This window comes from Manis javanica, chromosome 5, assembly GCF_040802235.1.
Source record: "Manis javanica isolate MJ-LG chromosome 5, MJ_LKY, whole genome shotgun sequence".
Taxonomy (NCBI): domain Eukaryota; kingdom Metazoa; phylum Chordata; class Mammalia; order Pholidota; family Manidae; genus Manis; species Manis javanica.
This window is the reverse complement of record NC_133160.1, coordinates 149,273,071-149,291,032: the sequence shown is the minus strand read 5'-3', so window position 1 is coordinate 149,291,032 and position 17,962 is coordinate 149,273,071. Positions and strand designations below refer to the sequence as shown.

The following is a 17,962-nucleotide window of genomic DNA, read 5'->3' as shown; positions in this document are numbered from 1 at the left end:
GCCTAGCAGGAGGCCAGTTACATCAAGCAGTTTACGTAACGTAAGGTGAATATCCTGGACATAGGAACTTCCATTTTCCCCACAGTTCTCTGTTTTTAAGAACACTTGTGATGGGGGATAGGGGGAGACTTGATAATGTGGGTGAATGTAATAACCACTATGTTGCTCATGTGAAACCTTTATGAAATGATACTTTAATAATAAACAAAAAGAATCTTTGTACTTACACTGGGCCCATCCAGATAATCCAATATAATGTTCCTATTTTAAGGTCAGTTGATGAGCAAACTTAATTCTATCTGCAATCTTAAATTCCCCTTTGTGTGTAAGATCAGTTATTCAAAGAATGTGTACGTCATAGTGTCCATTTTTCTACCTGCCACACTCACTTTCACTGAGTTTTCTGAATGAAATGTAGTAATGAATGAACATTAATACATACTAGGCATCAAATACATTTTTCCTTATGGGCACTGGTAGCTTTTCTTTTAACAAAGTGCACATAAGATGAGACAAGTGAGCCAGTGTGGATGGCAGAAGAAATGGGTGCACCTGGGTAGCAGAAAGTTCACCTGTGCAGAAGATTCTGGCTCAAGAGTTAGGTTTCAATTCAGTTTAATAATGAAATGCTTCAGTAACACCTCAAAGCCTTACTGCATTTGTCTATCTTGAGTCCTGTTAAACATTTTAATCTATCCAGACCAGGGAAGGGTACTTAAGGACACAAATCTCCATTCCATAAAATATGAAAACCCAGTGTTTTTAAATGTATATAGTTTCCTAAACAGATTTCACCAGGTGCAGTTCAGATGAAATGTCTAAGATAGGAAAGGAAAAGAGAGAAAAAATTCTGGAGCATCTGTTTGAGTGGATCCTGAAGTGCGCGTTTCATTTTCATTCATTTCAGTACGGGGGAGTTGATTCAGGTGCTTGTGAAGGAGGCTCCTATCTATGCTTCTAAACTTCTGTGTATTTTAGAAGGTAGCTATTTCAAGTTTTATTTATTTTTTGTCCTTGTTGTTATTTGCTCATTTTTAGTGGTTTAGTAGTTGGAAACCTGGGGAGTTCTCCTGGAGTTCCACTTGGTTCTTCACCCTTGCTTCCTTGAACTGCTGCAGACTAACTCCAGCTATGAAGCTTGAGACATAGGTTTATCGACCTCATTCAGCTGCTTCTGAAACTCCATGGGTGTGTAGAGTAGTCATGCAGGGCAACTGAGCGGCATGTGAACTGAGCTTTTGATAATTATCACAATAGCGAAAAGAAAAAAAAGAAAGAAAAAGAAACCTTTGCTTGTATCCTGTGAGTGCTTTTGTATGATTAATCTACACTTGCCCAACTGAGCTTAATGCCTGAATGTTTATTTGCAGCATGTAGATTTTTCAGCACAGTGGTGGGCACGAAGCAAGTGCTTAATAAGTCTTTATAGGATTGAATGTCATTGTGGAGATAGTATTTTTCTCATTAGTTGCCAGTCAATATTCTCTTTTCCTAACTGTAACCCCCTCTGCCTTCCTGTTTCTCTGGGCATGTAAACATGGAAATTTACAAGGGACTATATAGGGTCTCAAATGAATTGGGAGGTGAAATCCAATCATGTCCCAGCATGTTTTCACCACTGTATTTCATACCAACATTGCTAACCTCTGCTATTTGAATCACACATTCATACATTTGAGAGAGATTGAGATTTCACAGCTGCAAACACACAGTAGGAGCTCAATTGATATTTTTATATGGTTGAATCAAAGAAGGAATCACAAAAGAGGTGGTTTCAGAGGATAGGAAGATTTGCACAAGCATATCTCACAGAGCTGACTTTCCAGAGAATGTCTTCCCTTTCTCAAAAGATGTTAAGCCTGAGGGAACCATACCATCTTTTAATTAAGGTAATTAACTAAAATGTTTGATTGTTATGCATATCTCTGTTTATGGTCTTTTTTTGATGAGTAAATGCTTTCAAGATGCACTAATATTCGCAATATACTAACAAATTTCTTAATGGGTGAGCTAAATCTACTTTGAAATCATTGATTTCAAACCATTTATTCACTGATCCCACACACTTATTTTCTTAAAAGTTTCAGAGAATTAAAGAACTGAAAAGGATATGCACTCATTTTAAAGTTGAAAATGCTAAAGCTAAAAGATGACTGAAGAATTCACATTTAATATCAGAGCTAACACTTGAATCCAAGTCTCCTGAGTTATTTCCAAAAGGACATGAAATATCAAAACATGTTAACAAGTGGCAATTGAATATAGACTATTTTCAAGACCTGTCATTGTCAGTGGATAAACATTGCTTATGAGGACCCTATACACTAGTTAAGAAGTTCACAGTAATGTTTAAAAATGTTAATCCAATGGAAAAGTTGTAGTTTTTACATTTGTTCTTTTGCATTTTTATATGGTTGAAAAAAAATTTTAAGTATCATTTCATGGAATGGGGAGATTATTATGAAATTTAAATTTCCATTTCCATAAATAAAGTTTTATTGGAACAGGGCCATCCTCATTCTTTTATGTATCTTCAATGGCTGTTGTTGCACTACAGCAGCACGGTTAAGTAGTTGTGTCAGAGGCATATGACCTAAAAAGCCTAAAACATTTACTTTCTGGACCTTAATGGAAAAAGTGTGTCAATTCTGGACCAAGTTTAACAGAAGTCAGCAAAAAAAAGAGCAAAAAAATAAATTGAACAATTATGCCCACAATATAGGGACTCACAGTTTGTGTTATATAGATACTAGAAGTTTTCAGAAAAAATGTTTGCATACGTTTAGTAAGAAAATTCTGTTTTCCTGACATTTTTCATTAGGGAAAGAAAATAGGAGAGCTGCTTTATTTTTAGGTTAGAGTAGTTCTTCCAGTAGGTTAAATATTGAAATTTATTATTTTTTTCTCTTTTGCAAAATCAGAATATTAATGTAATCCATGTAGAGATGGGTGAGAAGTGACAACATGAGTGAAATGAATTCAATTTTCCTGGCACATACTACCTGCTATTTTAATAATATCACTATTGTTCTTTTGCAATATTAAGTAATTTGTGATCAACTAGGCTAAGAGTTATAAAGTATCATCTGCAATCTTAGTTTCTGCAGGACAAATAAACAGTAATGTCAAATATGTAATTGCATATGAGTCAAAAGAAATAGTTATTTAATTTTTTCCCCAAGTGAGTGTTTTAATTAACCAATCCAAATGTCTCGACATGTTTCTTTTTAATATCCTTTCATCTGCTATTGACTTGAAAGATAGAAAAGCAGTTTGAAGTATGAGGACTCTTGAGATGTTAGCAAAGAAAGATGCCCCTAAAAACGTTAAAAGACCTGATTAAAGGTTGTTTGAAGGTTCTGCCAGACATATTCCAACTAATGCACTATGGAATCCTAGGTATGTTTGTTCAGTAAACCATTGATGCCATTTGAAAATGTTTGCAGATTAATCAAGTACCTGTTCATTTCTGAGGAAAGGTCTCAGTGTTGGAGCGCTCCTCCTTAAAAATGAAGTGCTGGGTTCCTTAAAATGCGCCAGTGTTCTGTTCCATGACTGTTTCAGTGCTTTATGACTGACAAAGAGAGTCATTAGAAGTCTGTTTGATGGACGTAACTAAATGAATTGAAAAAAATAAAAAAGCCTTTTCAGCCCATTCAGAAATAATTGATGTGGCTGAGACAGCTGTATGTGAATTACAGATAAGGACAAGATTTATGAAGAAACTACTGAGGCTAAAAGGAAGGTGCAGTTTTAAAGTTCCCAATAAAGTTGTAAGTCCCCGAGCAGTAGGCGATAGGGAAAGAGATTTAACCTGAAGTTCTTTCTAGGGGCATCCTTGGGGTCCTATCCTCTTGCAAATAAAATGCCCATAAAAGTAATGTCAGTAGATTATAAGAAATGGACTCCAAGGGAAGAGTTTCTGCATTCTTAGCCAGCTGCTGTTTTCTCTTTTATTGTAAGTATTGTATATAATAGGATATTCCTAAAGTTCATCATTTTTCTTTTCCCTTTACTAAAATTGTCAACAGACCTATCAGAGAAAACAGTCTATTTTTATAGCATAGGTTGTAACTTATAAGATTTTGCTAATGGAGATGGAAGGCAAATATATTTAAGTATGTCTGATTATGGGACATTATATATGTTTTTATGGTTACCTTTTTAATCAATCTAACAGTTAAGAATGGATAAAATAAATATTTTATCATTATTAATATATATGTGAATATGCATTTGGTTTCTATTGCTTTATTAGAAACTATAAGTGAATTTTGTGACAATGATTTTTTTTAATTGGTAGCACCTGGTAATGTTTTACATATTCTCAAAACATAATAGCATATTAGTGTTAATTTCAAAATTAATTTCCTCAAAGTTTCAGATTATAAATAGTACATATTATTATATTAATATTTTCAAAAAAAGAGGGTGGTTATATGGTTCTCTAAAATTAAAGAAAATGAATCTGAAAAATTAGAAAGCAGTTATTATATCTGTAGTACAATTTGACATCAGCATTGTAGACATTAAAGAAAACTTTTTAGAAAATTGTTTCAGTCCTCTTATGAATTCTGAATGCACAGACTTAACTTCCTTTGAGCTCTCTGAATAAGAGCAGGGTGAGACCCTGCTGCTAGTCCACATCTGAATGAAAGTGAAGATTGTGAAAACTTCTCATGCAACCTCCAAACCTACTAGACTGCCTGGATTTACTGTCTGGTGATTTACATGATCAATTATGGAGATGCAATTTTACAAAAAAAGGAAAATTAATTAAATGCTCACCACATTTTCCCTTCATAAATGCCTAACCCCTTGCAATAATGTCACTAAAACGCAAGCTTTATTATTTCTGTAATCAAGATATATTCTAACTCCCCTCCTCATCTAAATAGGTCTTTCTCCTGATGTCAAGTTCACTGGTATATGAGTTTAGCATTTGTTCACATTTTCCAGAAAAAAAGTATCAAAAATATTAATCAGCAAATGCATTTATTGAAACACATTACATTGTACACACCATAGCACCCAACTCAAACCCTTATTTCCTATGCTTGTCCTTCCAAATCCAAGGTTAGTTTAGGGGGCAAATGATCCCCACAATTGCAAACGCTTACCTTGGGCTCACCAGCATTTCCTACGAGAAGGGTGGTGGGATAGGAAGAGGCAGCCATCCTCAGGGGCTCCCTACAGAATGAAGGCACTCCTAGAAGGTAGAGGACCTCCACCAACCACTACTCATGTGACCTCTATATTACCAGAAAATTATATGAAGAATACAGAATGCTGGTTCTAAGGCTTAAGAGCAATGCCAACTCTAATTCATTTCCATCAGCTGGGGCCTGGGACAACAATGAATGTTCATTCAAGGCCCCAGAGACTGCATATTATCTGGAGTCACCTTTGAATATATTTGTAAGAATCTCTAAGTTATCTGAGTAGTCCCTGGAGTAGGGTGTGTCTTTAAGTGAGTCTCCCCTGTGTCAGTCATAATGGGAACAAAATATAGTTGATAACTGCCACCTCAAGCAATTGAAGATAGAAATATTCATGATCACTGTATGATTAGATTCAAATACATTTGGGAATATTGGGGTGCCATTGTATGCACAAATTTGTTTTACAAATAAGTTGCATTTAGAACAATAAAAGTGCGTAAGCTGGGGAATTCGGTTTGGAATTTCACATGTATTTTTAAAATTCTGTTTAGAAATTTTGTGTATTACTAACCCAGCTATGTATTAAAAGACAAAAAATAAAAAATAACCAACTCTAAAACACACTGGGAGATAGTTCTAGTTAAATAGCTGTGGCCTGAGGTTTAATACCTTGTTTGGATATGCCTTTGAGGGAGCTTAAGGCTCTTTTCATATACTACCACATTATTTCTCAGAGACTTTAAGTTAGTAAGGGGCAGGTATGAATATCTCCATTTTATAAACCCTGAGCCTAAGGGTCAAGAAACAAGGATCAGCTAACTGATCAATAGGGAATCTATAAGTTTGTCTGAAATAGAATCGTTTTCTTTTTCTGTTATTTCTAATATACAATTTTTCCCCATTAAACACACACACACACACAGACACCCCATACATGCACTTCCTCGACATGTTTTACTATTTATCTTGCTTTTATAATTTAATTTTAGAATTTTCTTTCTTTCTTATAGTTTATCTCCTTTGATTTTATTCATTCCCCTACAATCTTATGAGACACTCAAATATTTGCCTCAAAGCCAGTTTTTCATTAACAATGAAGAAAGGCAAAACATACAAATAGATAAAGTTCTTTACACATGCTTTTCTTTTAACTGTGACCCTACTTTTCTTTTATATCATATTTTAAAAGTTAGTAGTCTATCTCCACTTTCTCCATATATTTACAGGTTGGTTTTTTACTTCCTTTGGTTTAATTTCCTAGAGTTTTCTTCCAAGTTTAGAGATGTTAAGGCAAAAATTACCTTCTGGTGGCTGAATCCAATGGATATATGGTAGTCACCATTATTCTCTCTGTCTCTGATGCCTTTGATTATATAGGATTTTCTTCCTTTCCAGAAATGATCTGCTTCCTTGGCTTTTGAGTTTCAGATTGACTTGGTTTTCCCACCCACCCTCTTTTTTGTCCTTTGCTGCTGGGCCTAAATATGTAATCCATAATTAGTCCTCAAATATGTTAGCTATCAAAACCCTGTTAGCGCTCTCAACTCACAAACTCCTCTTTGGCGATACCTTCCTGTAACTCCTAAGCAGGTTTCATGGCAAATTTTTGCACCTTTATTTTATTAGAAACTTAATCATATCATATTTCATCACTTTTTACATGCACATAATATTTGGAGTTTCTTAAATGTGTAGAATTACTGTTGGAACATTCTTGAAATGCTGGTATATAATAGGTACAAACCAAATGTAGGCATAGTGAAATAATGACCATATCCAATCAGCCACACATTATAACAGTCTTGCTTACTGTTCCCACTGCTGTTTCTACATAGCTCATTTTTTCTTAGCATAATCCTTCAACATTTCTTACTGCCATTGGCAAGGAATTGTCAGAGCATGACTTCAATCTCACCCCTTCAATCAGATTGTTCATTTGCCTAAATAAAGTCTTCAATGTTTATTCCCTTTTGTTTATAATTCAAACGCATATCCCATTTATACTTTTTTGGAATGATTTTCTTAGAGACCTCTTTCTTGTATTACTTATTAAATTTTTGAGCATATTTTCACAGTTTCAAAGGGCTAAAAGGCTGACACTCTTTCCCCAAGGTCTTATGCTTTTTCCTTTATTAGAAAGACCAGTTTGCCTTTGCAAGAAATCATTTATTGCCCTCAATAAAAAAAAATGCAAATCTCACACATCTCAGGTCACTGGATGTCTTCAGTCCACACTTTGGCATCTCAAGATGGAGTCATGGTTCTATTGACCCACAAGGGAAACTCTATCAATGCATAGGCAAACAATTGGCTTTCTGGAGCAATTTGTTCTTCTTGACCAGTCTGCATATGTTTTTTTTCACTGTAGGTTTCTCCTTTTACTCCTTGCCTCCTCATCATCTGGGGAGATTTTATAAACTATTGATGTCCAGTCCCACTCTGAACACTGATTCACTGGGTTTAAGTTGAGGCCATGTATTGGCATTGTGTGGTTTTTTTTGTGCAATATTCTCTGGGTCATTCTGAGGCACATATAGGTTTAAGAATCACCACTTAAACTATCCTACTTCAGAGTATCAATAATTAACAAAGTGATAGTGACATATATAATGCAAACTCATTCCCTCTGTCACACAGTCAACACACTGCTTTACATTTCTGGTTTAGTCAGCATTTCTGGAATACATAAATCAGTTCTGTGCCATAACTTCTGTTACAAAACCTATTTTCTCAATAGACCCAACTTGATGATAAAGGTTTATATGTAAATACTTGTCTGTCTGCCTGTCTATCATTGTCTCTATCTATCATCTATTAACATCTACATATCTATCTACCATCAAATCTGTATATCTGATTTACCATTGGATTTAAAGCTTAATTCTTATACAATGGATTCTCCTTCAGAATTTAGGATTCTGTGCTAACTTGATTCACATTGCCAACTTAAATATTTAGCCACAAGAATTTTATTTATTCAAAATTATCAAAACACAGCTAAGAGATAGTTATATAATCCTGATTTGTAGAAATTTAATGGACTATTTTAAAATGTGGATAAAAATGATAGATGGGGATTAGATTAAAGATGGCAGCGTGAGAGGAGAGACAGAGGCTTCCTCCTAAAACTGGATACAAATAGAAAATTTAATTGGCGCAACTAATCCTGAGAGAGCAACAGGAAAGAGGACGGTGTCAGACTGCACACGCCTGGACAAAAGAGCAGACCTCAGCGAATGGGGTAACGTACCGGAGCTATGGCTCCATGGGAGCTGAGCCCCTCCCCAACCCCAGCTCACGGGCGGGAGGAAGAGAAATGGGGCAGGGAGGGAGTGGAAGGCTTGGGACTGCTGAATACCTAGCTCCAGAGATCTGCTCTGGGAGCATAATCCTACATTTCATGGTGCTTTCATGAGACTTGCATGACTACCAGGTTGGAGAGTTAATACAGGCAGAGTTCCTGGGGAGACTGGGATTCTGGCTGCTTGTGGAAAGCAGGGATCCATATCTGGCTGCTCTGGGACAAAAACTTATACCTGTGTGCTCGGCCAACTGGCTCAGGCAGTGGAGACAGGCACAGCAGCTGGGAGGTGGGGAACATCTCTTTCCTCCTCCAGGCACCAGTACCGCTCCTCTGCGACCCCAGACATTGCTTCAGGGGCTGAGCAGCTCCAGAGACTACAGCTTCTGGACACGAGAGGGTGCCATATACAAACATGAAACACCAAAGGAACCTTGTCCAGAGTAAAATTGTTAATACAACTCTGAGAAAGATTTAAATAATATGGACCTCATGACTTTTCCAGAAAGGGAGTTCAAAATAAAAATCATCAATATTCTAATGGAGGTACGGAAAGAACTCAGGAATGAATTCAGGTCAGAGATCAAATCGTTGAAGAACACGATGGAAGGTATTAAAAGCAGGTTGGATACAGTGGAGGAGAGAATAAATGAAATAGAAACTAGAGAAGAGGAATACAAAGAAGCTGAGGCACAGAGAGAAAAAGGACCTCTAAAAATGAAAGAATATTGAGAGAACTGTGTAACCAATCCAAGCAGAACAATTTTCACATTATAGGGATACCAGAAGAAGAAGAGAGAGAGAAAGGGATAGAATGTGTCTTTGAGGAGGTAGTTGCTGAAAACTTCCCCAATCTGGGGAAGGACATAGTCTGTCAGGTCATGGAGATCCACATATCCACCAACACAAGGGACTCAAGGAAGACAACACAAAGACACATAGTAATTAAAATGGAAAAGATCAAGGATAAGGGCAGACTGTTAAAAGCAACCAGAGGCAGAAATAAGATCACATACAAAGGAAAGCCCATCAGGCTAACATCAGACTTCTCAGCAGAAACCATACAGGGCAGAAGGGAGTGGCATGATGTTTTTAATGTCATGAAGCAGAAGGGCCTGGAACCAAGATTACTTTATCCAGAGAGATTATCATTTAAATTTGAAGGAGGGATTAAATAATTTCCAGATAAGCAAAAGCTGAGAGAGTTCAACTCCCACAAACCATCTCTGCAGTCTATGTTAGAGGGACTGCTATAGATGGAAGTGTTCCTAGGATGGGATAGCTGTCACCAGAGGTAGTAAAACCATGGTAGGGAGGATGGAGCAGCTGATGGTGAGGCAAATAAAAAATTATATTGACTATCCCCAAAATAAATCAAGGTATAGACAAAAAGTACAGAACCTGGTACCTAATATGTAAAGAATGAAGGAGGAAGAAAAAGGAGGAGAAACAGAAAAGAACCTGTAGATTCTGTTTGTAACAGCATACTAAGTGAGTGAAGTTAGACTCTTAGATAGTAAGGAAAGTAACCTGGAACCTTTGGTAACCACGAATCTAAAGCCTGAAATGGCAATAAGTACATACCTATCGATAATCACCCCAAATGTGAATGGACTGAATGCACTAATCAAAAGACATAGAGTCGCTGAATGGATAAAAAAAAACAAGACCCATCTATATTCTGCTTACAAGAGACTCACCTCAAACCCAAAGACATGCACAGACTAAAAGTCAAGGGATGGAAAAAGATATTTCATGCAAAAAATAGGGAGAAAAAAGCAGGTGTTGCAGTACTAGTATCAGACAAAATAGACTTCAAAACAAAGAAACTAACAAGAGATAAAGAAGGACATTACATAATGATAAAGGGCTCAGTCCAACAAGAGGATATAACCATTATACATATATACGCACACAACACAGGAGCAACAGCATACGTGAAACAAATACTAAAAGAACTAAAGGAGGAAATAGACTGCAATGCATCCATTTTAGGAGACTTCAACACACCATTCACTCCAAAGGACAGATCCACCAGACAGAAAATAAGTAAGGACACAGAGGCACTGAACAACACACTAGAACAGATGGACCTAATAGACATCTATAGAACTCTACACCCAAAAACAACAGGATATGCATTCTTCTCAAGTGCACATGGAACATTCTCCAGAATAGACCACATACTAGGCCACAAAAAGAGCCTCAGTAAATTCCAAAAGATTGAAATTCTACCAACCAACTTTTCAGACCACAAAGATATAAAACTAGAAACAAATAGTACAAAGAAAGCCAAAAGGCTCACAAACACATGGAAGCTTAACAACACACTTCTAAATAGTCAATGGATCAACAACCAAATTAAAATGGAGATCCAGCAATATATGGAAATAAATGACAAACAAAACACAAAGCTCCAACTTCTGTGGGACGCAGCGAAAACATTCTTAAGAGGAAAGTATATAGCAATCCAGGCATATTTAAAGAAGGAAGAACAAACCCAAATGAATCATCTAACATCACAATTATTAAAATTAGAAGAAGAAGAACAAATGAGGCCTAAAGTCAGCAGAAGGAGGGAAATAATAAAGATAAGAGAAGAAATAAACAAAATTGAGAAGAGTAAAATAGAAAAAAATCAATGAAACCAAGAGCTGGTTCTTTGAGAAAATAAACAAAATAGATAAACCTCTAGCCAGACTTATTAAGAGAAAAAGAGAATCAACACACATCAACAGAATCAGAAATGAGAAAGGAAATATCATGATGGACCCAACAGAAATACAAAGAATTATTAGAGACTACTATGAAAACCTATATGCTAAGAAGCTGGAAAAACCTAGAAGAAATGGACAACTTCCTAGAAAAAATACAACCTTCCAAGACTGACCAAGGAAGAAACACAAAATCTAAACAAACCAATTACCAGCAATGAAATTGAAGCGGTAATCAAAAAACTACCCAAGAAAAAAAACCCAGGGCCAGATGGATTTACCTCAGAATTTTATCAGACATATATACAAGATATAATACCCATTCGCCTTGAAGTTTTCCAAAAAATAGAAGAGGAGGGAATACTCCCAAACTCATTCTATGAAGCCAACATCACCTAATTCCAAAACCAGGCAAAGACACCACCAAAAAAGAAAATTACAGACCAATATCCCTGATGAACATAGATGCAAAAATACTCAACAAATTTTAGCAAACCGAGTTTAAAAATATATCAAAAGGATCATACATCACGACCAAGTGGGATTCATCCCGGGGATGCAAGGATGGTACAACATTTGAAAATCCATCAACATCATCCACCAATAAACATAAAGAAAGACAAAAACCATACATGCTGAAAAAGCATTTGACAAAATTCAACATCCATTCATGATAAAAACTCTCAACAAAATGGGTATACAGGGCAAGTACCTCAACATAATAAAGGCCATATATGATAAACCCACAGCCAACATCATACTGAACAGCAAGAAGCTGAAAGCTTTTCCTCTGAGATCGGGAACAAGACAGGGATGCCCACTCTCCCCACTGTTACATAACATAGTACTGGAGGTCCTAGCCACGGCAATTAGACAAAACAAAGAAATACAAGGAATCCGGATTGGTAAAGAAGTTAAACTGTAACTATTTGTAGATGACATGATATTGTACATAAAAAACCCTAAAGACTCCACTCCAAAACTAATAGAATTGATATCGGAATACAGCAAAGTTGCAGGATACAAAATTAACACACAGAAATCTGTGGCTTTCCTATACACTAACAATGAACCAATAGAAAGAGAAATCAGGAAAACAATTCCATTCACAATTGCATCAAAAAGAATAAAATACCTAGGAATAAACCTAACCAAAGAAGTGAAAGACTGATACCCTGAAAACTATAAGACACTCTTAAGAGAGACTAAAGAGGACACTAACAAATGGAAACTCATCCCATGCTCTTGGCTAGGAAGAATTAATATCATCAAAATGGCCATTTGCCCAAAGCAATATACAGATTCAATGCAATCCCTATCAAATTACCAACAACATTCTTCAATGAACTGGAAGAAATAGTTCAAAAATTCATATGGAAACACCAAAGACCCCAAATAGCTAAAGCAATCCTGAGAAAGAAGAATAAAGTGGGCGGGATCTCACTCCCCAACTTCAAGCTCTACTACAAAGCCACTGTAATCAAGACAATTTGGTACTGGCACAAGAACAGAGCCACAGACAAGTGGAACAGATTAGAGGCTCCAGAAATTAACCCAAACATATATGGTCAATTAATATTCCATAAAGGAGCCATGGACATACAATGGGGAAATGACAGTCTCTTCAACAGATGGTGCTGGCAAAACTGGACAGCTACATGTAGGAGAATGAAACTGGATCACTGTCTAACCCCATACACAAAAGCAAATTCAAAATGGATCAAAGACCTGAATGTAAGTCATGAAACCATAAAACTCTTAGAAAAAAACATAGGCAAAAATCTCTTGGACATAAACATGAGTGATTTCTTCATGAACGTATCTCCCCAGGCAAGAAAAACAAAAGCAAAAATGAACAAGTGGGACTATATCAAGCTGAAAAGCTTCTGTACAGCAAAGGACACCATCAATAGAACAAAAAGGTACCCTACAGTATGGGAGAATATATTCGTAAATGAGAGATCCAATAAAGGCTTGACATCCAAAATATATAAAGAGCTCACACACCTCAACAAACACAAAGCAAATAATACAATTAAAAAATGGGAAGAGGAGCTGAACAAACAGTTCTCCAAAGAAGAAATTCAGATGGACAACAGACACATGAAAAGATGCTCCACATAGCTAGTTATCAGAGAAATGCAAATTAAAACCATTATGAGATATCACCTCACACCAGTTAGGATGGCCAACATCCAAAAGACAAACAACAACAAATGTTGGAGAGGATGTGGAGAAAGGGCAACCCTCCTACACTGCTGGTGGGAATGTAAATTAGTTCAATCATTGTGGAAAGGAATACAGAGGTTCCTCAAAATGCTCAAAATAGACTTACCATTTGACCCAGGAATTCTACTTTTAGGAATTTACCCTAAGGATGTAGCACTCCAGTTTGAAAAAGACAGATGCACCCCTATGTTTATTGCAGCACTATTTCCAATAGCCAAGAAATGGAAGCAACCTAAGTGTCCATCAGTAGATGAATGGATAAAGAAGATGTGGTACATATACACAATGGAATATTATTCAGCCATAAGAATAAAACAAATCCTACAGTTTGCAACAACATGGATGGAGCTAGAGGGTATTATGCTCAGTGAAATAAGACAAGTGGAGAAAGACAAATACCAAATGATTTCACTCATCTGTGGAGTCTAAGAGCAAAAGAGAAACTGAAGGAACAAAGCAGGAACAGAATCACAGAACCCAAGAATGGATTAACAGTTACCAAGGGGAGAGAGACTGGGGAGAATGGGAGGGTAGAGAGGGTGAAGGGCAGGGAAGAAGAAAGGGTAGTATTATGATTAGCATGTGTAATGTGGGGAGTGGGGGAAAGGGGAGGGCTGTGCAACACAGAGAAGACAAGTAGTGATTCTACAACATCTTACTATGCTGACGGACAGTGACTGTAATGGGATTTGTTGGGGGGACTTGGGGTAGGGGAAAGCCTAGTAAACATAATGTTCTTCACGTAACATAGATTAATGATAACAACAACAAAAAAAAACAAGTAGGGGTGGTACCAGGACTAGAAAAAAAAATGGTAGATGGGTATTTCATGATCCATTGTATGATATTCTTTATTTAAAATTTTTATCGTGAATTTCTTTTATTCATTCAGATATTATTTTTAATAAAAGAAAACTTTATACAAAATAAAGCATTTGTGGCTCTACATAAACAAATCTTAGTATTTTAAATTTACAACACTTTTCCTTCCACCATTAAATTTAATATGTAACCTAAAGTAATTCATGGAAATTAAAGCACAGTTAATAGGGTAGGAAATCAAGAAAATAAAAAACACAGATTCATAGCAGTTCTCATGCAGTACATTACAGAAAAATCATTATTTTATTTACGACCTTTTTCATTACAAACATAGACTATCACCTCTGTGGTTTCCTAATATTATTTTCAGTGAAGCCAGCATTTAAACACAGAATCTGGGTTTATGACCTGCATCCAAACATCAATTTTTAAAAAAAATTTTTCTATCAAAATGAAACATCGCTCATAATTTCTCATGTATTTTCCTTTGTTAATTTGTTATTATATATAATGTATTTCTGTATTCATTTTTAAATTTTCTTGTGTTAACAGACTTATTCTAAAAGATTAGAAAGTCACTGAAATACAGTAAGAGCAGCATCTGACCTTTCCTTTCTCTCTCTCTCTCTGTCTATATATATACATGTGTATTTTTAGCCCATTGCTCTCTTGAAGTGACAGTAAGTTTGCATTGCCCTTGCTGTTGTTGCCTAAATTCAATGTTGTTATTATGATTCTTTGTTCAGTAGTATTTGCTGGGTATCTTCTGTTTGTACAACAATGTGGCTTTATGAGACCATCTATGGTTTTGCTTCTGAGGTGAGAAGAAAGATACAAATAGTTTGCAATCAACTGGGAGTGATAAATGAAAAAAGAAATAAAAGAAACTAAGTACATATAAGATAAAGCAAAGTAAATACCAATTGATTCCTGTATTTGTTTAGATATAAGGTAAAATATCACAGTCCTACTACTGTAAGAAAAATATGAGAATTATTAGTGGAATAAGGATAATGTTTCTAAAGAGTTTATTGCTGGTAAACTGACCCAGGATGTATATACTGTTCATACTAGAAATATTTTGTGTAATTGTTTTAAAATGCTGCAGTCCCAATTCAGTGAAATGTTATAAAGAGAATGTGCTTTAAATGTTTTTCTGTTATAATAGGATTGCAAACTTCTGAAAGTGTGACTTTGAACTAGAATGGAAAAGAAGATTTTATAAAGACTGTACATGCCAAATTAAGTACATGGAGGGTGAGGTAGTCGGCTAGAAATACCAATAGTAGACAATATGCGTAGCCAAACTCAGACAAAATAAAGGGAAGATTTGTGGAAGCATGTATTTGTCTTTAGCAAAGCCAGTTCATAAATTTGGAAGAAATGTCACACTCTTCTCAGCTGTCCCATTAATAATCTACCATGTATATATAATTCCTAACATTTAAAAATATTCTACTGGTCCCAGTTTTCATTAGTTTATTTTTACTGTTAGTATTCAAGTTATGAAAGCACAAAATATGATTCTTTACTTTTCTGACTATATTCTGGCAACAATAGTTTTATACTTTATATTAGAAATAACCAGTCTGAGTTACAGGTTTAAAAATCCATACATGTATGCCATTTTCAAATCATATAAGAGCTTAGTAAATATATCTATTGCCAAAAATAATCTCAGACAGATATTATAGAACATTTCTATTTTGTTTTTTTTCAAATATCATGCATGTACCATGTCAATGCATGGAATTAACTTATTCCTTTAATGAGCCTAATTTTTACAAATTTTATAGTTGCAATAATCTGTAAATTTCATACCTAGTAAATCTTCATTGTCAGTATCATAGTAAATCGTGTTGTCCAGTTGGAAAAAAGATTTGCAACACTTTACTGTTTGTTCATAGTTACTTTTAGAATGAACTACAAATAGTCATAGTAAGCACACACAATTAAACTTTTAAATTTATTTTCTCTTGCCTGGTTAAGGAACCTTTTATCTATTATTTCAATACTACCTTTACAATTTTTGGTAATATGATATCCTTAATATGAATAAAAAATATATTCCAATTTCCCAACACTGCATCTGAATTCCTATTTAGCTATTTCACCTTTTCATCGTTTAAGTCAACTGCCAGAACACTTATTTTTAAACCATCACATCATATGGACAAAGCATTTTAAAGTGAAATCTTCTTCCAATGAATTAATTAAATATTTATTGTCTTCCCAAATCACTGACCCTTGTTTTTATAGAGAATATTTTTGTTAAAAGCACATTTGGAGCAAAAACTGCAGAAGAGACAAAGGTTGAATATGTGGAACTTATATAGATTTAAATGTGTGTTTTAGTGAAGCTACTGTTTTCTTCTCTCCATTTCAGAAAGGGTATTTTCAGTTTTTCCATCATCAAATCTAAGTTCTAAGCATTGCCTCAGATAATAGAGTTAACAAATAGATTTTGCCATAGCTGATCATTTTGTATTGAACTAGTTGTCAGTAGGCCTTAATGTATGTAATTTATGTATTTATAAAAAATAAGATCCTTTACAACCTTATATCTTAGTGACATTCAGAATCTTTTCTTTTACAGCCATTTCGTAGAGTGACGTTTTCTGTTGTGAGTCAGCCTCAGGACCCACAGCAGGGGTCCCTGCAGAGTTGCTATGACAGCGGGCTGGAGGAGTCAGAAACACCAAGCAGTAAGAGCTCATCAGGGCCAAGGCTGGGTGCCCTTCCACTCCCAGAGGACAACTATGAGAGGACCACGCCGGATGGCAGTGTTGGTGAGGCAGAGCATATGGAAAATGGTAGGGGCAAACACAACATTCACACACATCACCACGCTAGTGAGCTGTAATAAGTAGACCCGCGAAGGTCAGTCTAAAATCAAAATAAAATAGATGACACTAAAACTGTTTTATTTAAAAAAATAAATATTTGCTAAAGGACAGAAATGCCCAATAAAGGAACATAACTATATAGATAAAATTCATTTAAACTCGCACCATCATTTAAAAACAGCCTTTCAGAAATAAACACTTTATACATAAATCAGAGTAATTCATAGGAAAAAATCCTAAATCAATGAATAATACTTAAATAATAGCAATTGAGAGAGATCTTGTGTTATTGTTTTCTTCTATTCATTTTTGTCATGCAACTATTTCTTCAATTGCAATTGTCCTGTTTTAGAGAAAGGAAATGAGAATAAACACACCTTGCTTGACTCTTTCTTTTCCTAGGTATTTAGAAAAATCTTTTCAAACCTCTCCTTTCGAGTGATAGCTGAAATGGGGCCAAAGGAGAACAGTATTATCTTTTTCTCCAAAATATACTGTAAATACTTTTAGAACTCCCCTCTAATTTAAGCATAAGGTTTTCTCAATTTTATGCAAGAGAAAAGGAAGGAAAGCAAACATAGAATTCTATATTCTTACCTGTTGCAAGATGACTCTCATAATTACCACAATTGGCCTTATACTTTCCTTTCAGTTATAAAGTTAGATTGCAAGTAGTACTTATATAGTACTTATAAAACTTTTCATATTTGTGTTGCCAAAGACAATGAGGTGCTTGCTTTTTTGTACTTCAGGTATTAAGTAAATGCCTGAGGAACAGGTTGTATCACATGTGGAATGGTAATATGCTTACTAATTGTATTATTATTTTAAATATAAAAAGAGATGTAGTTATATTAGGGGAAGGAAGGCGAATCACACATACCTTAC

The 17,962-nt window shown here is 35.4% G+C and overlaps 1 protein-coding gene across 9 annotated transcripts in view; it reads left to right on the top strand.

Annotated features, from left to right (window-relative positions):
• PCDH7 (protocadherin 7) overlaps window positions 1-17,962 on the top strand; it is a 404,329-nt gene that overhangs the window by 179,908 nt on the left and 206,459 nt on the right. For 3 of the 9 annotated variants that reach the window (XR_012131774.1, XM_036994720.2, XM_073237754.1), the window contains one exon: window positions 16,825-16,933. The exons of 1 other annotated variant lie outside the window; for it this stretch is intronic. Coding sequence is in view for 7 of the 8 variants with exons in the window: in XM_036994720.2 (XP_036850615.1) it covers window positions 16,825-16,933 (109 nt within the window). In the remaining variant the exon portion in view is untranslated. Of the gene's footprint in view, window positions 1-16,824; window positions 17,042-17,962 lie in introns of all 9 variants that reach the window. 5 more of the 9 variants (XM_036994718.2, XM_036994721.2, XM_073237755.1 and 2 more) reach the window with 2 other exon arrangements.